This window comes from Pipistrellus kuhlii, unplaced genomic scaffold (assembly GCF_014108245.1).
Source record: "Pipistrellus kuhlii isolate mPipKuh1 unplaced genomic scaffold, mPipKuh1.p scaffold_m20_p_16, whole genome shotgun sequence".
NCBI lineage: Eukaryota > Metazoa > Chordata > Mammalia > Chiroptera > Vespertilionidae > Pipistrellus > Pipistrellus kuhlii.
The window spans coordinates 9,479,114-9,506,143 of record NW_023425471.1 but is presented as its reverse complement, the minus strand read 5'-3'; the positions used below and the strand labels follow the sequence as shown (position 1 = coordinate 9,506,143).

Here is a 27,030-nt window from a genome sequence, read left to right as displayed (position 1 = left end):
CAGCTGCCTCTTGCACCCCCCCCACTGGGGATGTGCCCACAACCAAGGCACATGCCCTTGACCGGAATCGAACCCGGGACCCTTCAGTCCCAAAGCCGACGCTCTATCCATTGAGCCAAACCGGTCCCAGCCTAAATGGACACTGGTGGACAAATATCCCAACTCCTTTGCCCCCTGTGGGGTAACTTGAGTTGCATATTCTATATTTGCTCAGACATTTTTCAGCTCGTTACCCATAGTGGTAGCTTGCTTGCTAACCCACATTGTTTTGGCGCCTGCCCTTCCCCATTTCACTTCTCTACCGCCTCTTATCAGTAGCCCCTGGTATCACCCCCCCCCCCCAAATAAACTATACTCAAATCTTTGTCTCATGTTTTGCTAAGACTACATTCGAGAAAGCCTTTAAGCAAATCCTTTGCCCTCTCCAATTGATTTAGCGTTTGGCTACTTATCTGGTTAAAGCAACTCATTCTTGGATAATCAGTAGCATGAGCTCAAACAGCTAGGAGTCTAGGGTTATATATGGTGGCAAAGAAAATGACATCATGTATTTGACCTTGGTGCTAATAGGGTTAAGTTCTATAGTCAGTGCTTATACGGATGAGTGAGAGAAAATCTATTTTACGATGACAGACTGTGCCCTGCACCAGGCCATCTGTCTGGCAAATGTATAGTCTTGATCATAAAAATAAATGGGCTAAATTATGTTATTGGGTCAGCACCACTCATCTCTCCTCCTGAAGAAAACAACACCCACACAGAACAACAAGACCCAGCATGTCTGCGTGACAATGGGTCACCGGTGTTTTCTTCAGGTATTAAAGGAGGATTTTTCATTTCCAATATGACAGTGTGAAAATAGGTCCTCTTCGGTCTTATTATCTTTTTCTTAAGAATGCAAGCTTAATCTGTAAACAAGGTGGGTTTAGGTGAGACTTGGTAATGGAAGGGAAAAAAGCGATAATTGGAGTAGGCATATTCTGTTCATGTTGTTCGGCTCATAATACAGTCCATTTTGCTACAACAGGCATTTCTATAATGTGAATTGGCTCGCATGCTATTGGTAAAGAAGGGAATAATGTAACTGTGATTTATATGCAATTTATCTACAGCAAGGCGAGGCAGAATAGCAAGAGCAGAATCATAACCTTCAGCAGAAAGGAAAAAGTCTTGTGCAGCATGGGCAATGGGAGCCCTTCCGGCTGGATTTATCAAAACAACAGTTAGCACCTCACCCCCACAGTCCACCCTTACGTAAGGTGACCAGACGTCCCGATTTCTAACAATTTGTGCCGCGTTGTTTTAAAAAAGTTGTTTTATAAAAAATTGGGACTTTAAAAAAATATATATTTTATTGATTTTTTTCAGAGAGGAAGGGAGAGAGACAGAGAGCTAGAAATGTCGATGAGAGAGAAACATCGACCAGCTGCCTCTTGCACACCCCCTACCGGGGATGTGCCCGCAACCAAGGTACATGCCCTTGACCGGAATCGAACCTGGGACCTTTCAGTCCGCAGACCGACGCTCTACCACTGAGCCAAACCGGCTTTGGCAAAATCGGGACTTTTTTAAAACGCCACAAATCGTTAAAAATCGGGACTGGCCCGCCAAAAGCGGGACATCTGGTCACCTTACCCTTAATGTCCTCCACCCACTCCCCACCTTGGGTGGCTCTCGGATCTTGGCAAGTGGTACTGCCTCTCATGTCCACTTGAAAGGCAATCACGCTGGCTCAGGGCTCCACTTCTCTCTGCACTATTTCGATGCCCACTCTTGCTCTAATTAAAGAGTTGCCAACATCTCTACCCTACATTTTTATATTCGCTCTGGTGGCCTCCAGCCATCCTAAACCGCCTGTCTGGTGAGTCAACTTACCTCCCTAGGTAGCAATTGTCCTTTTGGTTGGTGCTCTGTTTACGAAGTTGCATAAGTTCTGAGCCATCTGCCTCAAACCTGCTATTATATTGTGTGAACTATTGGGCGGAATATGAACATTTCCAGAAACGTCTCTAGTATCCTAACTCTGGTAAGGGTCACTTTTACCTCGTTTCGGTAATAATCTGCAGCTGCTTTCGACGCATCTCTTCAGTTCGTGGTTTCTGTAACAGGTACTTCATTTCTTTTTGCAGACGTTTTGTGAGTACTTTAGACTCTGCATAATCAAGTATGTCATACATTATCATTGTCTTGGGAATGCTGCTGAGGGTCAATCTTCTCCAATAGTTATTTCTTCCACCAGAAGATGCAGGTGTCTTATCCAGAATACTGGAATACTGCAGGGGTGGGGGACCAAAGTAGGTTTACACTGGTGAGTAGTCGAAACACAGAGTTTATACTTGTATTATTATCTATTAATTATTATAGTATTTTCCATACAAACAACTATAAACCTATTCTTGCCCCACCCGGTGGAAAAAAACAACTAAGAATGATTGGTTGTGGTGCTCCAGAATGGTTTTAGACACATTTCCCACGGTTCCACTCATTCAAAAGGCATTCCTTGAACATCTCTGATTTTATTGGTATCTCTCTTCTATGGCTCTGATTGTTGACAAATTGATGGTTTAGCTATCTGTGTGTATCTTAGCTCCCCTACTAGAAGGCAGAATCCCTGTCACATAGAATCATGCATAGGATACCACACTCACTACATATTTCTTTAATGTATAAACATTTTAATGGCAGCTGAAATCGGTTTGGCTCAGTGGTAGAGAGTCAGTCCCAGGTTTGATTCTGGTCAAGGGCATGTACATTGGTTGCGGGCATATCCCTGATAGGGGGTGTGCAAGAGGCAGCTGGTCGATGTTTCTCTCTCATCGACCTTTCTAGCTCTCTATCTCTCTCCCTTCCTCTCTGTAAAAAATCAATAAAATATATTTTAAAAAGACACACAACATTTTAATGGCAAATAGAACTCACAGAAGAGTCTCTGATGAAAAATGGTAGCAGAGTAAGTGGAAGCCACACTGACACTGTCCTAGGACCAAACTGGAAATACAACTAAAATACAGAAGAACCACCTTGAGAAATCAACTGAAGACTTGCTGGAGAGAACCCTAACCCAGAATGGACAGTGGCGACCGCACCGAGACTGGTGGAAGGGTGGAGATGCAAGAGGGTGGACCACAGGCAGCAGATGAAGGTCTGGAGCAGGGGTCCTCAAACTTTTTAAAGTGGGGGCCAGATCACGGTCCCTCAGAGAGCTGGAGGGCCGGACTATATGAACTACTAATTCCTACTGTAACACCTCGGCTGCGCTCACTGCCCAAAAAACCTGGCGGCCGGATCAGACTCCTCTGCGGGCCGCATGTGGCCCGCGGGCCGTAGTTTGAAGACGCCTGTCTGGAGGGATATCGCAGCTGTGGGGGCTTCCCAGTGAGAACCCTGGGGTCTAAACCCCAAGCTGGGCTTCCCAGCCCAGGGCACCAGGACTGAGAAAGGCGCCCACATAAAGCTCAGCTTAAAAAGCAGCAGGGCAGTCAGAGACTCCTGGAAAAGCAGGTACCCTCTTAAAGGGCCAATGCACACAATTTTGTGTGCAGCCAATTACACTGGGCTCTGGCAGAGGGAAGGAAGAGTGGACTGGAACTGTGTGAGGAGAGTCCAGGGTTAGGGGCTTTGGGGTAGGAGCTTGGATGGCAGCCAGCCCAGTTTCCCGCGTTGTCATTCCCTCACTCTTCGGGGAATGTCTTTCTCAGCAGACCTTAGCTATCCAGGTGGTTTTAGCCTGGGGGAAGGCAGTTACCACACCCGGTTGAAAGACCTCTATCGTCCTGTGTTCCCTACCCCGAGGCTAATCAAGGCTGATAACATTCACACTGCAGATAGAGACGGAACCCTGGAGGCTTTGAGTCTTTGCCTGATATCTGTCTGGGCCCAGGGCGAGGAAAAGCAGACCCAGGTGCACGTCTTGGTCTTTGCCAAAGGCACTCGGCTCCAGCAGAGGGGCCCGCAAGCTGGGGCTTTCTGGGAGTCCCAAACAGGGTACTCAGGGCCAGTCAGAAACAGCATCTGATATTTTCCTGCAGTAGAGGTTGGCAGTTGTAGCAGATCTACCCAATACTTAGACACAAACCCAAACAGACTGCCAAAATGGGGAGACAAAAACAAAAACAAAACCCAAAACAAAAGAGCAAGAGAATTCTCCAGAAGAGCTAAACGAAATGGAGATAAGAAATTTATCTGATACCAGAGGCCTGGTGCATGAAATTAATGCACAGGTAGGGTTCCCTAAGCCAGACTGGTGATCAGGGCCAATCTGTGGGCTGACCAGCAGGTGATTAGGGTCCCCCGTTCACATCTGCCTTGGCTGGCCTGTTGCTGCCCACTCACTAGCCCCCTACCCCCACCGCCTGTCTCCTCCCTCTGTGGGGCAACCAGGGGACCCCTGCTCACATCTGCCTGGGGCCTGTGGGCTGGGGGCAGCTCCTGTGTTGAGAGTCTGCCCCCTGGTGGTCAGTGTGCATCATAGCGACCAGTTGTTCTGCAGGTCATTCCACTGTTCTGTTGATTTGCATATTAGGCTTTTATTATATAGGATAGAGTTCAGAATAATGATGGCAGAGATGCTCAACAGCATGAGAAAAGATATAGTAACTATAAAAAAAGGCCAGTCAGAAATAAAGAATGACATAGTATTAATAAAGAACAAATTAGAAGGAATACTCTGCAGATTAGGGGAAGCAAGGTTTGGATCAGTGAATTAGAAGACAGGGCAGAAAAAAATCACTCAATCAGAGAACCAAAAAGAAAGAAAAAAGAAGAAAACAGGACAGCCTACCCAGCATGACTCGGTGGTTGAACCTTGAACTATGAACCAGGAGTGTACAGTTCGAATCTCAGTCAGGGCACAGCCTGGGTTGTGGGCTTGATCCCCTGTGGTGGATATGCAGGAGGCAGCTAATCAATGATTGGAGAACATCATGCTGAGTGAAATAAGCCAGTCAATGAAAGAGAAACACCACATGACCTCATTCATTTATGGATAATAAAGAACATTATAAACTGACGAACCAAAAGATAGATTTAGAGACAGTAAAGCAACAAGTAGACTGTCAAATTACAGCAGGGAGGGTAGGAAGATCTCATCATTGATGTTTCTATCTTTCTCTACCCCTCTCCTGTCCTCTCTGAAATCAATAAAAATATATTTAAAAATAAAACAAAAAAACAGGAGGATAGCCTAAGAAAGCTGTTGGACAACATGAAATGTAACAATATTCACATAATTGGAGTGCCAGAATTAGAGGAAAGTGAGCAAGGGATAGGATAGAGAACGGATATAATGGCAGAAAATTCCCTAACCTTTTACTGTTTCACTTCATTACTGCTGTGTATGTGCTCCATGTGAGAGACGTAGGTGCTTACGTAGGTGGGTTCTGACTTATGGCGAAAATTGCGTTCTGTCCCACCATAGGAACGGATCTCCAATTTAACTCAAGGACCTACTGTATATAAAATCAGAAACCAAAGCGGAGAAGTAACAACTGACATCACTGAAACACAAAGGGCAACTATGTAAGAATATATTATGGCCAAAACCGGTTTGGCTCAGTGGATAGAGCATCAGCTTGTGGACTGAAGGGTCCCAGGTTCGATTCTGGTCAAGGGCATGTACCTTGGTTGCGGGCACATCCCCAGTAGTGGGTGTGCAAGAGGCAGCTGACTGATGATTGTCTCTCATCGATATTTCTAACACTCTATCCCTCTCTCTTCCTCTCTGTAAAAAAAATGAATAATTTTTTAAAAAAGAATATATTATGAACAACTATATGCCATCAAGCTGGACAATGTGGATGAAATTCCTAGAAAACTATAATCTCCCAAAACTGAATCAGGAAGAATCAGAAAACCTGAATAGGCCAATAACAACAGATGAAATAGAAACAGTAATAAAAAAAAATTCCCAGCAAACAAAAGCCTGAGTCCAGACGGCTTCACAGGGAAGTTTTATCAAATATTCAAAGAACTAACACCTATACTCTTCAAACAATTCAAAAAAATATATTTAAAAATATATTTAAATAAATCCAATAGGAAGAAAGACTTCCAAGCTCTCTTTATGAGGCCAGCATTATCTTAATTCCAAAACCAGATAAAGACACTACAAAGAGAATTACAGACCAATATCCCTGATCAACATACACTGAGTGGCCAGATTATTATGACCTCTGAATGCATAAAAATCTGGCTACTCAGTGTATATCTTATATATAATAATAAAAGGCTAATATGCAAATTGTCCCCTCAACCAGGAGTTCGGCCAGCAGGCAGGCTGGCCAACCACCCATGTCCCCTCCCCCTGGCCAGGCTGGCCGGATCCCACCCATGCACAAATTCATGCACTGGGACACACACACACACACACACACACACACACACACACACACACACTGAGTGGCCAGATTATTATGTGTTCAGAGATCATAATAATCTGACCACTCATTACATATGCCAAAATCCTCAACAGAATATTAGCAACTCAGATCCAGCAATATATGAAAAAGATTATACACCAAGACCAAGAGGGATTTATTTCAGGAATTCAAGGCTGGTACAATATTTGCAAATCAACACATGTGATACATCACCTAAACAAATTGAAAATAAATTCACATGATTATACCAATATATGCAGAAGAGTATTTGACAAAATCCAATACCTATTTTTGATGAAATCTCTCAGTAAAGTGGGAATACAGGGAGCATATCTCAACATAATAAAGGCCATATATGACAAACCTACAGCAAACATTATACTTAGTGGGGAAAAATTAAAACCATTTCCCCTAAGAAAAATAACAGGACAGGGATGTCCGCTTTCACCACTCTTATTCAACACAGTACTGGAAGTCCTAGCCACAGTTATCAGACAAGAAAGAAAAGGAATCCAAATTGGAAAAGAGGAAGTAAAACTGTCATTATAAACAGATGATATAATACTGTACATACAAAACCCTAGAGACTCCACCAAAAACCTATTACCGGTAGATATAATAAATGATTTAGGTAATGTAGCAGAATATAAAATTAACAACCAGAAATTGATAGCATTTTAAAAAAATATATTTTATTGATTTTACACAGAGAGGAATTGAGAGGGACAGAGAGTTAGAAACATCGATGATAGAGAAACATCAACCAGCTACCTCCTGCACACCCCCTACTGGGGATGTGCCCGCAACCAAGGTACATGCCCTTGACCGGAATTGAACCCGGGACCCTTCAGTCTGCAGGCCGACATTCTACCCACTGAGCCAAACTGGTCCCGGCTGATAGCATTTTTATACACCAACTAGAGACCCGGTGCATCATACAACTTAACAAAATTCAATTTAAAATGGGCAAAATAGACACTTCTCCAAAGTGAACATATAGATGGACAAGAGACAAAAAGTGCTCAAAATCACTGATCAGCAGAGTGATGCAAATTAAAATGACAATGAGGTATCACCTCACACCTGTCAGAATGACTACTATCATCAAATAAACAAAGGACAAGTGCTGGCGAGGATGCGGAGAAAAGGAACCTTAGTACACTGCTGGTGGAATGCAGACTGGTAAAGACATTATGGAAAACAGTATGGAGTTTCCTCAAAAAATTAAATATGGTCCTAGCTGGTTTGGCACAAGTAGATAGATTATTAGCCTGTAGACTGAAGGGCCTTGGGTTTGATTCTGGTCAAGGGCACATACCTCAGTCGCAGGCTCTGGTCGAGGCCTTGGCAGGAGGCAACCAATCATTGTGTCTCTCTCACATCAATGTTTCTCTTTCTCTGCCTCTCTTCTCTTCCACTCACTCTAAAAATCAATGGAAAAATATCCTCTGGAGAGGATTAACAAAAAAAAAATTTTTTTAATTTATATATAGAATTGCCATTTGACCCAGTGATCCCACTTCTAGGAATATATCCTAAGAAACCTGAAACACCAATCAGAAAGGATATATACACCCTTATGTTCATAGCAGCACAATTCACCATAGCTAAGATCTGGAAATAGCCCAAGTGCCCATCAGCAGATGAGTGGATAAAAAAGCTGTGGTACATCTACACCATGGAATACTATGCAGCTGTAAAAAGAAGGACCTGTTACCCTTACAGACAGTATGGAGGGACATGGAGAGTATCATGCTAAGCAAAATAAGCCAGTCAGAGAAAGACAAGTATCACATGATCTCACTCATATGAGGAATCTAATGAACAAAATAAAATGATGAACAAAATAGATCCAGAGACATAGAAACATGGCACAGATTGTTGAATTTCAGAGGGAAGGTGGGGGTAGGGAGTGGCGTGGGCCGGGAGAAATTAACCAAAGCACTTATATGCATATATGCATAAGCCATGGACACAGACAGTGGGTTGGTGGAGGCCTGGGGTGTTGTGTGGGGATGGGCTAGGAGTCGATGGGGGGGAAAAGGGGACTTATGCAATATTTTCAATAATAAAGTTTTAATTAAAAAATATAAATCTAAATTAAACTCAGGATGAGCCTAACATTTGGTAATAGCTATGTGATCTGCATACCTGGTAGTGCTCCTTCATGACATGCTTGATTTGAGATGACATTTGCATAAAGCTTTTTAGAAATAATGAGTTTGTATTTGGTACTAAGTGGCAAATTTCACTATAGTCATTTGAAGAATTTATAGAAACCCCACTTTTCTTTTTACAATATGTAAAATATAAAATTAGGAATTTTAAAAGTGCAAATATATATTATCAATTCAACGTTATATAATAAATGCTCATTTAAGGGATAGGAATAGGGAAGCAAGATCTATGATGCTAGGAAATGGAATAACAGCAAGACAGGGTATATACACACACACTCACACATACAGGCCACTCTCCCTTTGTATTATTTAGGCATGCATGAATTTTAATTACCGCTATTTAGTTGAATAAGCCCAGTCCTCTAACAACATGGATCAAATTTCAGTTACCACAGTATAATTGAGTAATTGCATCAAGTACAAACTCTGCTGCTCGCTCTTCAGTCCATAAATCACTGTATAAATAACAGATGTGTATGGTGATTATGACAAATCATGTCACTTCTTTCAAAGTGTGTCAATGATTGGTCGCAATGGGTCTGTTATTTAATTCACACACAGACAGCAAAGTAAATAGTTGTGTTGCCTCTTTGTCCCCTCGTAACAACAACAAAATCAAAAGAGGGAACAGGCCAAAAAAGTGATAATGCTGGAAGTGAAATTCAAATCCCATGTACATGGACTTTTAGAAGAAATAGGTGACTGTGGGGATGTTGATGCAGCCATCATTCAAGAGACTGCACATAGGCAGCTGGGGGAACCTGGAGAGAGTGAAGTTATCAGCATAAGTGAGGAGCGAGGCTGTAACAAAAGGGACGAAGCTGTCCCAGAGGAAGTGACCCTGACAAAAAAGACACTTCACAGGAAAGGAACTCTGAGATATCTCACAACATTTAAAGTCCAAAGGATAAGCCCTGGCCAGGTAGCTCAGTTGCAAACACCAAGGTTGTGAACTCAATCCCAGGTTAGGGCACACACATGAAGCAACCAATGAATGCATAAATAAGTGGACCAACAAATTGATGCGCATTCTCTCTCTCTCTCTCCAATAAAAAAATGTTTTAAAATATATTCTATTGATTTTTTTTTTTTTTACAGAGAGGAAGGGAGATAGAAACACATCCATCATCTGCCTCCTGTACACCCCCTACTGGGGATGTGCCCACAACCAAGGTACATGCCCTTAACCTTTCATTCCGCAGGCTGATGCTCTATCCACTGAACCAAACCAGTTTTGGCTCCAATTAAAAAATTTAAAGGATAAAATGTTGGTGGGTAATCCAAACTTAAGAGAAGTATGACAATTTTCCAAGACATAGAGAAGATGCATTGTAAGTTGCATAAGAACAAGAAGGCAAGCACTTTAAACTACTCTAGCTAGCTAAACTTTTTTTTAGTAGCTTTATTGAGATTCACATCGCATGCAATTCACTTATTTATTTATTTTTAAATATATATTTTTATTGATTTCAGAGGGAAGAGAGAGGGAGGGAGAGAGAGATAGAAACATCAGTGATGAGAGAGAATCATTGATCAGCTGCCTTCTGCACACCCCCTACTGGGGATCGAGCCCGCAACCCAGGCATGTGCCCTTGACCATCCGCACGCTGATGCTCTATCCACTGAGCCAAACCAGCTAGAGCCAATTCACCTATTTAAAGTGTATAAGTCAGCCGAAACCGGTTTGGCTCAATGGATAGAGCGTCGGCTTGGGGACTGAAAGGTCCCGGGTTCGATTCTGGTCAAGGGCATGTACCTTGGTTGTGGGCACATCCCCAGTGCGGGGTGTGCAAGAGGCAGCTGAGTGAATGATGACTCTCATCAATGTTTCTAGCTCTCTATCTCTCTCCTTTCCTCTCTGTACAAAATCAATAATATATATATATATTATATAGTGTATAAGTCAGTGGTTTTCAATGAGTTCAAGTTTTTATTTATTTTTTACAAAGATATAAACACTTTACAATGAAATAAAACACTCTGCTGGTACAGTGAGGACTGCCTGTATATTTTATTTCCCGAGGGTAGAGTAGTAAAATGGGTAAACATCTCACCACTGTCAATGATGTGCTCTGCACTTATTAGCTATGTGACCTTGGGCCAGTTTTAGAAAAATCTCATTAAACTTAATTTTTTCCTCATCTGTTAAAGGGTCACATAATTTATGAACGTGAAGATGAAAGGAGATAATATGCATATAAAGAGCTGAAGTCTGTGCTGTGTCCATAAAGGGCTCAATAAATATCAGGAATCACCATATCTCTCTCTTCCAAAATGTCAATCTGGGGACTTTTTTCCTATGACCCCAATCCTTGGCATAGCTACGATCTGCAAGTACGAGACCCATGTCCTTAGCAAAGACAGTTAGCATCCTGAAGCTCTAGTCATTTCCTGGTGCCCTAATCTTCTAGGTTAAGGCTTTGAAAGAAAGCAGAAGTGGGAGTATCCAAGGCAGTATATTAATTTCATGTTTCACACTGAAACAACTGAGTGAGTAGTTAAGACCATGTGCTATTATTATGAGCTAGAATTTTGGGATCCCTTAGTCTTTTAAAAAATATATATTTTATTGATTTTTTTCCAGAGAGGAAGAGAGCGGGATAAAGAGTTAGAAACAGCAGTGAGAGAGAAACATCAGCTGCCTCTTGCACACCCCCTACTGGCGATGTGCCTGCCACCGAGGTACCTGCCCTTGACCGGAATCGAACCTGGGACCTTTCAGTCCGCAGGCCGAGAGGAAGGGAGGAAGGGAGAGGGAGCGATAGAAACATCAATGATGAGAGAGAATCATTGGCTCTATCCACTGAGACAAACCAGTTTCGGCTCCCTTAGTCTTTAGAATGTGTGAAATAGGGTAATAATAATACCTATCTTTTAGGGTTATGAGAATAAAAGGAGTTGGTATTACAGATATGCGCCACATAATGATGTTTTGGTCAACAACACACCACACAGATGATGGTGGTCCCATGAGATTATAATGAAGCTGAAAAATTCCTTTCACCTAGTGACGCCATAGCCATTATGACATCATAATGCACTATTCACATGTTTGTAGTGCTGCTGCTGTAAACCTACAGTACAAAAAAAGTACAACACATACAATTATAGTAGCAACTACACCATCTAGACTTGTGTAAGTGCAATCTGTGATGTTCGCACAATGCTGAACTCCCTAATGATGCATTTCTCAGAATGTGTCCCTATCGCTAAGTGGCGCATGACTGTACATTGGCATTTGCTATTATTGTTATTTAGGTATCTAGTGTAAGTTCCCTGATTCAGCACTGCTGTCCTATTAGTTATGCAAACCAGAAGACTTGGAGCCATGTTAAGGAAGGCTAGGACACCTTCCTTTAACTTACCACCCTGTCACCAAGGCCAACTGCTTTAAAAAATTTTTTTTTTATTGATTTCAGAGAGGAAGGGAGAGGGAGCGATAGAAACATCAATGATGAGAGAGAATCATTGATTGGCTGTCTCCTGCACATCCTCACGGAATTGAACCCAGGACCCTTCAGTCTGCAGGATCACTCTCCTCTGAGTGAAACTAGCTAGGGCAAAGCCTACTGCTTTTATTCCCTAACTAGAGGCCCGGTGCACGAAATTCATGCACTGGAGGTGGGGGTGTACCCTCAGACTGGTCTGTGCCCTCTCATAGTCCAGGACCCCTTGGGGAATGTCCACCTGCCTGCTCGCTGCTCCTTACTGCTCAGCTCACTGCTCCTTAGTGCTGCCGTGGAGGCGGGAGAGGCTCCTGCCACCACTGCTGTGCTTGCCAACGGTGAGCCCGGCCTCTGGCTGAGCGGTGCTCCCCCTGTGGGAGCACACTGATCACCAAGGGGCAACTCCTGCAGAGCGTCTGCCCCCTGGTGGTCAGTGTGCATCATAGCGACCAGTTGTTCTGTCATAACTAGGGGTGTCGAACTCAATCAGAGAAGGGGCCAAAATCTAAAATCCAGCCTAAATCGCGGGCCGAATGGTTTACTGAACAGTCATAAACTGTCATTGTGATGGAAACGCAGCGGAGTGCAGTGATGACAGTGTGGTGCGGGCCACATTGCAAGGCCTGGCGGGACGGATTTGGCCCGCGGGCCTTGTGTTTGACACATGTGGTCATAACAGTTGCTTAGGCTTTTATTTATTTATTATTATTATTTTTAAAAATATATATTTTATTGATTTTTTACAGAGAGGAAGGGAGAGAGATAGAGAGCCAGAAATGTTGATGAGAGAGAAACATCGACCAGCCACCTCCTGCACACCCCCCACCGGGGATGTGCCCGCAACCAATGTACATGCCCTTGACCGGAATCGAACCTGGGACCTTTCAGTCCGCAGACCACCGCTCTACCACTGAGCCAAACCGGTTTCGGCTAGGCTTTTATTATATAGATTATCCCTTGCATCTCCAGCCTCACTGCCCTAAACCAATATGCCACTCCTATGATAAAATACTGTGGGAACCTCCAAACTAAAAGGCTGTTACTGTGCTCCATTCTATATTCTACATTGTGACTGCATGGATCTCCTCACTCATCAGATTCTGTCACCTCATTTCTTGAAACACTGTACCAGCTTCTCATTGTACACAGAATCAAGAAAACAAATATCCCTCCAAATAAAAAACAAAAGAAAAAAAAAAGAAACACCTTACTATGGTTGAAAGCCCTGCATGATGATCTTAGTGGCTCTCCAGCCTGACTACATACCGCCACACTCTGCTCTCTCTACTCCAGTCCCACAGACCTGCCTCCAGGCCCCACAGCCCCTCCTGCTACAGGGCCTTTACCTTGGGTATGCCGCCTGCTCAGCCCCAGACCGAGGCTGTGACACATTATTGATTGCCTACCCATTTCTCTCTTGCTCCTGGAGCCCTGGTTGTTTTGGTTTTTCCAGGTATGGACCAGCAATATACTCCGGGAAGGAGAGTCCCAGCACACAAACCAATCGGTGATTGGTTTAGGGGGGAACACGTGATCTGATTCTGACCAATGGGGCCTGAGGGGAAGTCTGTGGGGGTCTTCTGGGAAAGAGTTTTCTTCCTGAGATAAAAAGACTCATGGGGTCTCCTTCTTCCCGCTAGTGAATATAGTTGAGAATGTGATAGTTATCTTGCTCCCGTGTGAAGGAAGCCAAGAGAACTGTAGAGAAGCTGACCCAGAACCCTAATGTCTTTGAGCTGCCACATTCGCTAGTCCAGGACTTCTTGCACGGGACAATAACATGTCCTTTTCGTTTCAGTCTCTTGTGGCTGGAAATATTCTGTGACTTGTAGTAGAAAGCATCCCAACAATAAAAGAATCCTTCTTTATTCGGTCAAATCCCCATGCATTCTCTTAGCACCATGTATTTATTTTTGTTTTTTAATTGAGATAACATTTATATAAAATTCACCATTTTGTAGTGTACAAGTCAGCGGTTTTTAGTAAATTCATGCCATATATCACCACTCTCTAATTCCAAAACATTCCCACCACACCAGAAAGAAACCCTACATTCCTTAGGTACTACTCCTTAGACACAAAAAGCCATACATTATATGATTTCATAAGTATGAAATATCCAGAATAGGCAAATTCAGAGACAGAAGGTAGATCGGTGGTTGATAAGGGCCGTAGTGATGGAGGAATAAGGAGTGACTGCTTAATGCACATGTGTCAAACACAAGGCCCGCGGGCCAAATCCGTCCCGCCAGGCCTTGCAATGTGGCCCGCACCGCGCTGTCATCACTGCACTCCGCTGCGTTTCCATCACAATGACAGTTTATGACTGTTTAGTAAACCATTCGGCCCGCGATTTAGGCTGGATTTTAGATTTTGGCCCCTTCTCTGATTTTGTTCGACATCCCTAGCTTAATGGATGAGAGGTTTCCTTTTGGGGCCCCCAAAAAGGTTCTAATACTAGATGGTGGTGAAGTTTACACAATACTGTGAATGTACTTAATGCCACTGAATTGTTCACTTTCAAAATGGAACATTTTGTATTGTGTGTGTTTTTAAATAATATTGATATTGATTTATTTTAGAGAGAGGGAAGGGAGCAGGAGAGAAACATCGATGTGAGAGCATAACATCGATTGGCTGCCTCCTGCACACCTGCTACCAGGGATTGAGCCTGCAACCCGGGCATGTGTCCTGACTAGGAGTTGAGCCAGCAACCTTTTGGTGTATGGGATGACGCCAAACCTACTGAGCTACATCAGGCAAGGCTATATAGTGTGTATTTTACCATGATAAAAAAATGTATGGTTCTTGGAAAATAGGGTAAGAAGGCTTTTTGTTGTTGTTTGGTTTCAATATCTAAATCTAAATTCCTTACTGTCACGTAATCTTGCATGGTGACAATATCCACTTCATCAGTTATTTTGAACCTCTGGAAAAGATATTCATCTTCTATAATTTGTTCATGAAACTTCTTCTTCCCCATAAGTTTATAAGCATCATATGAGGCCTATAAAAAGAATAGAGCATAGACTTAAAATAATATAATAGCAATAATAATCAGCACACACTTTATGTATTTTTCTGACAAATACATAAAATATTGTTCCTTTCTTCTAACAGCTTTTATTCAATAAAAGCGCAGTATTTAAAAAGAAAATATTATATAGGGATTTCTAAACTACCTAAAATTTGTTCCCATAACCATATCTATATAGTTTTAAAATGCAGCTAGAAGAGCTGAGTTTACAATTCTCAGAGAACCAGTTTTTAATTAAAAAAAATTCTCATCTGAGGATATGATTTTAGAGAGAGAATAAGGGAGAGAGAGAAACATTGATGAGAGCCATCTATTACGTGCCCCAACTTGGGATCGAACCCGCAACCTAGGTATGTGTCCTGACTAGGAATTGAACCTGCAACCATCTTGATTTACAGGATGATGCTCTAACCCAGTGTTTTTCAACCTTTTTTGGGCAAAGGCACACTTGTTTCATGAAAAAAATCACGAGGCACACCACCATTAGAAAATGTTAAAAAATTTAACTCTGTGCCTATATTGACTATATGTAAAGTAATTCTCTTGAATAGGAATCAAATAAACACAAAGAAAGTATTTTATAATTACTTTATTATGAAATATTAAGTAAACAAAATAGTGAAAAATTATAAAATTCTTGTCTTGTCTGCACCTACGGCACACCAGGCAACATCTCGCGGCACACTAGTGTGCCGCGGAACAGCGCTTGAAAAACGCTGCTCTAACCAACTGAGCCACCCAGCCAGGGCAAGGACCATATTTTGTTTTTTGAAAAAAAAATTTATTGATTTTTTACAGAGAGGAAGAGAGAGAGAGATAGAGAGTTAGAATCATCAATGAGAGAGAAACATTGACCAGCTGCCTCCTGCACACCCCCTACCGGGGGTGTGCCCGCAACCAAGGTACATGCCCTTGACCAGAATCGAACCTGGGACCCTTCATTCCGCAGGCCGACGCTCTATCCACTGAGCCAAGGACAAGTTATTAAAGGACCAGTTAGGGCAAGGACCAGTTATTAAAAGATGTTTTTTACCCCTTAAAAACACATTCCTTTCCCTTAAAACAAAACAAAACAAACCTATAATGCCATTCATGTTGTCCATGCAGGAAAAATTTATCTAATTATTAAATAGGTTGGCCTAGGAACTGCAATAAAAGGTATCACTGGGCCAACTATCTTTATGTGTTAATACAGTATATAGCCCCCAAATGGAGACATGTACGTTTTATTTTTATTTATTTTAAAATATATTTTATTGATTTTTTTTTTACAGAGAGGAAAAGAGAGAGAGAGAGAGAGAGAGAGAGAGAGAGAGAGAGAGAGAGAGAGAGAAACATCAATGAGAGAGAAACATCAATCAGCTGCCTCCTGCACACCCCCCACTGGGGATGTGCCTGCAACCAAGGTACATGCCCTTGACCGGAATCGAACCTGGGACCTTTCAGTCCGCAGGCTGACGCTCTATCCACTGAGCCAAACCGGTTTCGGCGACATGTATGTTTTAGATTGCTCAGACTTCTTTCTCCCTCAGACTTCATTCTCATTAGCCATAGATTGGCAAACAAAGGGTTTTTCACATTTACTGCTTAAGGAAAGCACCTGAGAGGGCAAAGACAGAAAAATCACAGAAAATACTGATGCTCAAATCCTGTCTGGCCCTATTGATACCAAACTCTTCCATGCACATTTCTCCTTGTTCTAAGAGCTATACACAGACTGTGAGGAGAGCCTTAAGTAGCACCCACCCTCTTTCCCACTCCCCACAGTATGTGCCGCTGCTTCGAACACATATTTGTATTATGCATCTGTGCTTCTGGCCACAAAGGGTACGCTTATGTGAAGGGAGAGTAGCGTAGATGAAGATTTCAATATCTTTTGATTCCAGATCAGTCTCAGTTTTCTTTTGCATCTCACAATGTGACGCTGGTGAAAGTATGGGCGCTCTGTGTTATATAATGCTGATGTAAGCCACAGAGAAGTCACTGAGATAGGATGGACTCAGAATCTGTTCTTTTTACTTACCACACAAGACAACAGCCAGCTTTGATGTATTTTCTATTTCAGTTCTCTTTTGTTGTCTAGAATGTTGCTTTTTAATTTTCTGAGCTTAGAACACAGATACATATGAAAAATAAGAGAAAACACAGGGTGGCCCGGCCGGTGTGGCTCAGTGGTTGAGCATCGACCTGTGAACCAGGAAATCACAGTTCGATTCCTGGTCAGGGTATATGCCTGGGTTGAGGACTCGATCCAAAGTGTGGGACATGCAGAAGGCAGCCAATCAATGACTCTCTCTTATCATTGATGTTTTTGTCTTTCTTTCCCTCTTCCTTTGTCTCTGAAATCAATACAATATATATATTTATATATTTATAAAGAAAATAGCCACAGCTGGTTTGGCTCAGTGGATAGAGTGTCGGCTTGTAGACAGAAGGGTCCCAGGTTCAATTCTGGTAAAGGGCACGTGCCTGGGTTGCAGGCTAGATCCCCAGAAGGGGGCGTGCAAGAGGCAGCCGATCAGTGATTCTCATTCATCATTGATGTTTCTATCTCTCTCCCCCTCTCCCTTCCTCTCAGAAATTAATAAAAATATATATTCTTAAAAAAAAAGAAAAGAAAATACACAGTGAGGTAAAAGTAGGTGTATAGTTTTGAGTATGCAAAACGCTGTTTATTCTTGTATTATTATTTATTAATTATTGTATTATTTTTTTTCTTGTGCAGATTGTTTATTTACTTTAAAAAATATATTTTATTGATTTTTTTACAGAGAGGAAGGGAGCGAGATAGAGAGCTAGAAATGTTGATGAGAGACAAACATTGACCAGCTGCCTCTCGCACACCCCCTACTGGGAATGTGCCCGTAACCAATGTATGTACATGCCCTTGACCGGAATCGAACCTGGGACCTTTCAGTCCGCAGACCGACGCTCTACCACTGAGCCAAACCGGTTTCGGCTATTTATTTTTTAAAATAAATCTTTATTGTTCATATTATTACAACTGTTCCTCATTTTTCCCCCCTCCATTGCTCCCCTCCACCAGGTTCCCACCCCACCCTCTGCCCTTTCCCCACCCCCCATTGTCCTCATCCATAGGTGCACAGTTTATGTTCAGTCTCTTCCCACACCCTCCACGCCCCTTTTCCCCGAGAATCGTCAGTCCACTCCCCTTCCATACTTCTGATTCTATTATATTCAACAATTAATATTGTTCATCAGATTTTTTTAAATTCCCTTGGTTTTTAGATTCACTTGTTGATAGTTACATATTTGTTGTTCATAATTTTTTAAATATATTTTTTATTGATTTTATACAGAGAGGAAGGGAGAGAGATAGAGAGTTAGAAACATCGATGAGAGAGAGTCATCGATCAGCTGCCTCTTGCACACCCCCTACTGGGGATATGCCCGCAACCAAGGTACATGCCCTTGACCGGAATCGAACCTGGGACCCTTCAGTCCCCAAGCCGACACTCTATCCATTGAGCCAAACCGGTCCTGGCTGTTGTTCATAATTTTTATCTTTATTTTCTTTCTCTTCCGAAAGAACCCCCTTCAGCAATTCATATAATTCTGGTTTGGTGGTGATGAACTCCTTTAGCTTTTTTTTTATTAGTGAAGCTCTTTATCTGGCCTTCGATTCTGAGTGATAGCTTTGCTGGGTAGATTATTTTTGGCTGTAGATTCTTGCTATTCATCACCTTGAATATTTCTTGCCATTCCCGTCTGGCCTACATGGTTTCTGTTGAGAAATCAGCTGACAATTGTATGGGTGCTCCTTTATAGGTAACTACCTGCTTTGCTCTTGCTGCTTTTAATATTCTCTCTTTGTATTTTGCTCTTGGAATTTTAAATATATATATTTTATTGATTTTTTACAGAGAAGAAGGGAGAGAGAGATAGAGAGCTAGAAACATCAATGAGAGAGAAACATCGACCAGCTGCCTCTTGCACACCCCCTACCGGGGATGTGCCCACAACCAATGTACATGCCCTTGAGCGGAATCAAACCTGGGACCTTTCAGTCCGCAGACCGACACTCTACCACTGAGCCAAACCGGCTTGGGCTGCTCTTGGAATTTTAATTATGATGTGTCTTGGTGTGGTCCTCTTTGGATTCCTTTTGTTTGGGGTTCTGTGCGCTTCCTAGACTTGTAAGTCTAATTCTTTCAACAGGTGGGGGAAGTTTTCTGTCACTATTTCTTTCAGTATATTTTCGGTATCTTGCTCTCTCTCTTCTTCTGGGACCCCCATAATTCTGATGTTGGTTTGCCTGAAGTTGTCCCAGAGGTTTCTTACATTATCTTCAACTTTCTGGATTCTCTTGTCTTCTTGCTTCTGCGGAGGAGTGTCTTCTGGCTCTTTATGTTCTAATCTTTGACTTGATTCTTGCGATCTTCCATTCTGTTATTAGGACTCTGTATACTATTTTTTATTTCAGAGAATGTATTCTTTATTTCTTGTTGATCCCTTATTATTCCTAGTTGATCCCTTTTCATATCCTCATAGGTCTTGTTTATTTTATCGGCCTTTTCTAGGAAATTCTTGAAAAACCTTATAAGTGTGGTTTTGAACTCTATATCCAGTTGCTTTTTGTCCTCCATTTCTTTCGTTTGTGATCTGTTTCCTTGTCTCGGCATTTTCACAGCTTCCCTGAGTTGGTAGCCTTAAAAGTCTCTGTGTTCAGCTTGGATGGGACAGAGTTTCAGGGTGGAGCCTACAGCCTTGTCTTCCGTCAGCCCCGCCCTATGAGTCTCCTGAGTCTCAGTGTTCCCCAGGGTCCCCCGGTACTCACCGCAAGCACCTCTGAGAGACAGACGCCCTTGAGTTTCGCCTGCTACCAAACAGTCTAGGCTCTCCCCAATGAGCCCAGAACTGGGGTTCAGTTCAGTTGGAAGTGGAGATGGAAGTGGGGTTCAGAGCAGTCTGAAGCCCCTGTCTCCCTCCCGCCAGGGCAATCCAGCAGCACAGCCAACTGTCCGTTCTCTGCATGCAATGTGTACGCCTCTGGGACCTCCTTTCTCTGCTCCCCCGGGTTTCCGCCTTACAGCCCAGGCTCCCTCTGTATGAGCCTGGGTCCACAGAGTCTAGCCCAGAACTGGGGCTCAGTGCTGTCGGATCTGGGGTTCAGCACAGTCTGGAACTTTTATCTCCTTCCCGCTAGGGAACACCAGCCAGGCACTCAGCCGCCCCCTCCTCTCTGCACGCGCAATGCGTCTCCGTACCTTAGGCTTTTACAGTTCCTCTGCTTTTCCTTCTGGCTTTCTCTTTCCTTCTCATTGTAGAATTTCCAGTCAGTCGACTTTCCTGTAGTTCTGGGTAATGTCCATTTTATATTTTAGTTGTATTTTATTGAAATTGTTGTTTGAGGCTGTGGTTAGGTGTTTACCTGTGCAGCCATCTTGGATTCTCCTCGTTTCTATTGTATTATTTTTTATATGAACAAATATCATCCTAGTTTTGCCCCACCCTTTATTCAAATGGTTGTAGTTTTATTCCTAAGGCAGTAAATTAAAGGGATAGAAATAGTTTACTAAACATGTGATAGAATGTTCCTTTGGGCAGATTATTTTGCTTTTCCATTTCATTAGTTTCTTTCTACATCTAACAAAAGGCAGTATTGGCACGTAACTCAATTGTGCTTTCTTACAGAGAGGAAGGGAGAGGGATAGAGAGTTAGAAACATCGATGAGAGAGAAACATCGATCAGCTGCCTAGGTACATGACCCTTGACTGGAATCGAACCTGGGACCTTTCAGTCCGCAGGCCGCCGCTCTATCCACTGAGTCAAACCGGTTTAGGCTCCATTGTGCTTTCTTGCAATTAATTTTCTGAGCGTCCTAATTAACCATTCTGACAGTGACTCTAAAGGTAAAAGCAAATAGTTATATACTGAACAGGTCTGAAAAACCACTTAACTTCTGCTTTGAACATTTCTTTAGATACAGTTATATTTTATTTTAGAACAAGTTACTTGAAAAGGCATTTGTTGTTTCCTCCCTACTGTACTCCACTCTGCCACCACCACCAATCTCTCCAAGCCCTGGTTTCTTTATTGGTACAGGGCCTCAGCTGTGTGAGGCCCATCCCAGTCTCTCAGCCAAAACTCTCTATGCCTGGCAGTATACAGCAGGCCTGCTGCTCATTTGTGACAAGGATTTGAAAAAAGTTTGCCCTCCAGTGGCCAGGATGTTCTTTCTCATACCTCTGTCGTGTATGGCCAGATTCAGGAAAGTCCTTTTAGACAGAAAGAGATGGAAAGCAGAGCTCAGCCCCAAAAAGGAAGGGTAACAACTAGGCAATGTTCTAGCTTGACCCCCAGTGTGGGGTGAGCAGGAGGCAGCTGATCAATGACTCTCTCTCATCCTTGATGTTTCTGTATCTCTCTCTCCCTCTCTGAAATCAATAAAAAATCTATATATTTTAACGCCCTGACCGGTTTTGCTCAGTGGATAGAGCATTGGCCAGCGGACTGAAAGGTCTCAGGTTTGATTCCAGTCAAGGGCATGTACCTTGGTTGTGGGCACATCCCCAAGTAGGAGGTGTGCAGGAGGCGGCTGATCGATGTTTCTCTCTCATCGATGTTTCTAACTCTTTATCCCTCTCTCTTCCTCTCTGTAAAAAGTCAATAAAATATATTTTAAAAAATAAAATAACTCCTAGCTCTGGCAGGTTTTGCTCAGTGGATAGAGCGTCGGCCTGCAGACTGAAGGGTCCCAGGTTCGATTCCAGTCAAGGGCACATACTTTGGTTGTAGGCTCAATCCATAGCCCTGGTTGGGATGCATGCATGAAGCAACCAATCGAGAGGCACATCTCTCTCTCTCTCTCTCTCTCTCTCTCTCTCTCTCTCTCTCTCTCTCTCTCTCTCTCTCTCTCTCTCTCCCGTCCCTTCCTTCCAATCTCTCTAAAAATCAATCGGAAAACATCCTCCAGTGAGGGTTAATAAAAAACAATACAAAATAAAACAAAAAACTAGGCAAGGAGCCAGGACCGGTTTGGCTCAATGGATAGAGCGTCGGCTTGGGGACTGAAAGGTCCCGGGTTCGATTCCGGTCAAGGGCATGTACCTTGGTTGCGGGCATATCCCCAGTAGGGGGTGTGCAAGAGGCAGCTGATTGATGACTCTCTCTCATCGATGTTTCTAACTCTCTATCTCTCTCCCTTCCTCTCTGTACAAAATCAATAAAATATATTAAAAAAAAAAAAAACAAAAAAAAACTAGGCAAGGATTCCGGCATAGCCACCAATCAGACTAAGATTCAAGAGGCAGGCTCCATTCTTAGCGGGTGACTCAGAGGGTCAGAAGGGGGCATCTCTAAATTTGACACCTCCCCTGATACCCGGCATCAATGTGGCCCAGAACCCCCCCCCCTTCCCCAATCCCTGTGGTTACTTGCTGGCCTAGATCCATACTTGGGCTATCAAGTTACTGTACCATCTCAAGTCTCTTCCCTGCCTGGCTGGAAATTCTTATTCACGAAGGTAGTAATAACTAGTGTCTCTGCACGGGGACAGTTTATTGGTTTGAAACAGTTCAATTAGATACAGGCTCAGAATTAATAAAACCACCACAATGGCCACAAAAATGTGCCCAGTACACAGAGAAGTGTTCAAGTCTCGGTTCTGCCCCTGACAAGCCTCTGTAAGTTTCAGTTTCCTCACAGGCATATAAGAGAACGTGTTTAGTGGGATTGCTGACTAAGGAGTGGGTAAGAGCATGGACTATGAAGTCAGGCTCACTGTTTTGTTTTGATTTTTTAATATATATAATTTCAGATAGGAAGGAAGAGGGAGAGATGGAAATATCAATCATGACAGAGAATCATTGATCGGCTACCTTCCGCACGCCCCACACTGGGGATCGAGCCTGCAACCTAGGCATGTGCCCTGACCAGGAATTGACCATGACTTCCTGGTTCAACCACTGAGCACACTGGTCGGGCAGGCTCACTGGGTTTTGATGTCAGTTCCTTCACTTTCTAGTTATGAGGCCTTAGGTAAGTTACCTAGTGTCTTTAAAATGAAGATAATAACAGAATCTACATTGTAGAGTTTGTGAGAATTAAATAATAATGCACATAAAGTGTTATACATCATACTTGATAGTGTTCAATAAGGATAGTTATTATTCATATTAATGTTTTTCTTTTTTACATAAATACACAATCCTCAAAAAGATGGGATCTTCAATTTAAAATAATAGTGAATGGCCGAAACCGGTTTGGCTCAGTGGATAGAGCGTCAGCCTGGGGACTGAAAGGTCCCAGGTTCGATTCCGGTCAAGGGCATGTACCTTGGTTTCAGGCACATCCCCAGTACGGGGTGTGCAGAAGGCAGCTGATCGATGTTTCTCTCTCATCGATGTTTCTAACTCTCTATCCCTCTCTCTTCCTCTCTGTAAAAAATCAATAAAATATATTTAAAAAAATAATAGTTAGTGAATGTTAATGTTTAAGAGCTGTCAGTTACCCAGAGGGGTCCCAGACCATGTCATTTGGGCATCTTGTTAAGGGCAGATGCTGGTTCAGTGGGTCTTGGGTAGGGCCTGAGAGTCTATGCTTTTTGGTCAATACTAACCCGAGGATATTTTTTCCATTGATTTTTACAGAGACTGGAGGAGAGGTAGAAGCCAGTGAGAGGGTGAGAAGGTGGAAGAGGGAGAGAGGGATGCCGGGAGGGAGGGGGAAAGGGAAGAAAGGAAGGAAAGAAGGAGGGAGGGAGGGAGAGAGAGAGAGACATCGATTGCTTCTCGCATGCACCCTGACCAGGGCCTGGGATCGAACCTGCAACTCCAGTACGTACCCTTGACTGGGAATTGAAATCACAACCCTTCAGTGTGCAGGCTGACACTTTAACCACTGAGCACACTGGCCATGGCTAGGGCTAGAGATTCTGCATTTTGAAAAATATTTTTTAGTGACTTTAGAGAGAGAAAGGGAGAGGGATAAAGAGAAACAATGACGAGAGAGAAAACTATTGGCTGCTTCCTGCACACCCCCTCACTGAAGATAGAGCCCACAACTCGGACATGTGCCCTAATGGGGAATTGAACCGTGACCTCCTGGTTCATGGGCTGATGCTCAACCACTGAGCCACACCGGCTGGGCATGAGTCTGCATTTTTAGTAAGTTCCAAGGGATGCCAGTGTTGTAGGTCAGCAGGCCACACTCTGAGTAAGTCACAAGGCTTTAGAATATTCTAAATATAGTTGGTCAACTAACCAGAGTGACAACCCTCTGTAAATAAGTATTGCTCTGAAAATAGATCATGGAAGTAGGTAACTGCAATAAGATCTCTCTTTTTTTTCTACACACAACTATACAATTGTGTATTTTTTTTCTAAAAATATATATTTTTATTGATTTTTTACAAAGAGGAAGAGAGAGGGACAGAGAGTTAGAAACATCAATGTGAGAGAACCATCGATCAGCTGCCTCCTGCACACCCCCTACTGGGGATGTGCAGGCAACCAAGGCACATGCCCTTGACCAGAATCGAACCTGGGACCTTTCGGTCCACAGGCTGATGCTCTATCCACTAAGCCAAACCGGTTTTGGCAACACACAACTATACAACTGTTCTCGCATCATTTGAACTGTCTTGGCACCTTTGATGAAAATCAATTCGTCATCTATGGGTAGGTCTATTTCTGAATTCTCTATTCCCTCTCATTGATCTACATGTCTATATGTTATCACTACACTGCTGGGATTACTGTGGCTTTTTAAGTCTTAAAATCAGGTAGTGTAAATTTTCTAACTTTCCCTTCTCCAAAGTTTGTTAGGCTACTCTATACTCTTTCACTTGTCTTTGCTTATTTTTGGTGAACACATGAAAGATAAGGAAATGAAACTAGAAATGGCAACAAAAACAAGAGAAAAGCTGGAACAACAACCACCTGTGAAACGCACCTCCTTCATAAATGAACTTAGATTAAACATCTGAGTGGACTAAAATTGACTTCTTTCTTTCATATCCTATCTAGTAAAGAGAGAATATGCTAATTGACCCTCACGCATTGCAAAGATGGCAGTGCCCACAGCCAATCAAGAGACAATATGCCAATTGCTGCCATGCCTTCAAAGATGGCAGCACCCACAGCCAATCAGGAGGGAATATGCTAATTGACTGCCATGCCCTCAAAAATGGCGGCATCCACAGCCACAAGATGGCAGTGCCAAGTCCCTTCAGCCTCCTAGCCACCCTGGGCTGTTCCGAGGTGCAGGCAAGTCTTGGATGGTGGCTGCTCAGCTTCCCAGGGCTGCTTGAGGCTCAGGTAACCAGAGCCAGCTGAGGCTTGCACTGCCGGCAGTGGCAGCAGCAGAGGTGTGAAGGGGCGTCACCTTCTCCTAATTGCCGGGTAGCCTCCTGCCCGTGAGAGCTGCTGGACTGAGAGAAGGGGCAGGCTGGGCTGAGGGACACCCCCTCCAACGTATGAGTTTTCATGCACCGGGCCTCTAGTTAAGAAATAAGTCAACTTAGGAAGTTGTGCCACTTTGCTAAAGACACAATTTCTACATTCAAAGAGCAAAGGAGTTGAGTAAACTTACAGTGAGAAAAATTCCACTTCTATCAATCATTAATCCAAGTGTTACCAGAGTTTGTTTTGAAGCTGAACTGAAGGGAAACAGGAACCCTAAACTGTGCTCTCCAAACTGAGTATGCCATCGTCATTTAAAACCCGTATAGCCGAAACCGGTTTGGCTCAGTGGTAGAGCGTCGGTCTGCGGACTGAAAGGTCCCAGGTTCGATTCCAGTCAAGGGCATGTACCTTGGTTGCGGGCACATCCCCGGTAGGGGGTGTGCAAGAGGCAGCTGGTCGATGTTTCTCTCTCATCGACGTTTCTAGCTCTCTATCCCCCTCTCTTCCTCTCTGTAAAAAATCAATAAAAATATATATTTAAATCCTGTATAATGTTTAGTGAAAAACTCAAGCTGAATGATGTGATTGCATTTTTACAATAAGAACAAAAATGTTTAAAAATATATCTGTGTGGTCCTGACCGGTTTGGCTCAGTATATAGGGCGTCGGCCTTCGGACTGAAAGGTCCCAGGTTCGATTCCTGTCAAGGGCATGTACCTTGGATGAGTGCACATCCCCAGTAGGAGGTATGCAGGAAGCAGCTGATGGATGTTTCTCTCTCAGTGATGTTTCTAACTCTCTATCCCTCTCTCTTCATCTCTGTAAAAAAAAAAAAGCAATAAGCTATATATTTTTTAAAAAATATCTGAATGTGTATTAAAAAATAAATATATGTGTGTATATGTATGTATATATATATATATATATATATATATATATATATATATATATATAAAATTGATTTTTTACAGAGAGGAAGAGAGAGGGATATAGAGTTAGGAACATCGATGAGAGAGAAACATCGGTCAGTTGCCTCTTGCACACCCCCTACTGGGGTGTGCCCGCAACCAAGGTACATGCCCTTGACCAGAATTGAACCTGGGACCTTTCAGTCCACAGGCCGATGCTCTATCCACTGAGCCAAACTGGTTTCGGCATGTGTGTGTATTTTTATGGGAAAAATGTGAAGGGGTGATGGGAGCGGGCTAGAAGAGGTTAATGGAAGAAAAGGAGGACCTATGTAATACTTTCAACAATAAAGATTAAAAAAAAGAAAGAAAGAAAAACATGAAGGCTACAAAGCAAACTGTTAACATTAATCATCAGGCGAGTGAAAGTTGCAGTACAGAGGAGCCATAAAGGCACATTTCCCCTTTTTGAAAAAACAACTATGCTATATCCTTTTTAAAAACAGTGATTTTGTAATTTGAATAAAAACTGAAGTTGTTATACAGCATTTACAAGCTTTAATGTACACACAGTGCTTTCCAGTCACGGCGTCCAACGTTCTCATGCGCTCCAGCCTGGGGACAGTAGGGGCCTCCAGGAGCTGACCCAGGAGAATTGCAGTTCCTGGAAAGGCCCCATTATGTAACCTCAGAAAAGCAGCAACTGATGCTGTT

At 43.0% G+C, this 27,030-nt stretch overlaps 1 protein-coding gene across 1 annotated transcript in view; it reads right to left on the bottom strand.

Moving 5' to 3' along the window:
- Window positions 1–27,030, bottom strand: part of CUNHXorf58 (chromosome unknown CXorf58 homolog) — a gene marked incomplete at its 5' end in the record, with an annotated part of 44,044 nt that overhangs the window by 3,750 nt on the left and 13,264 nt on the right. The window contains 2 exons of the mRNA XM_036440082.2: window positions 2,044–2,273; window positions 14,879–15,010. Coding sequence (XP_036295975.1) covers window positions 2,044–2,273; window positions 14,879–15,010 — 362 coding nt within the window. The remainder of the gene's footprint in view (window positions 1–2,043; window positions 2,274–14,878; window positions 15,011–27,030) is intronic.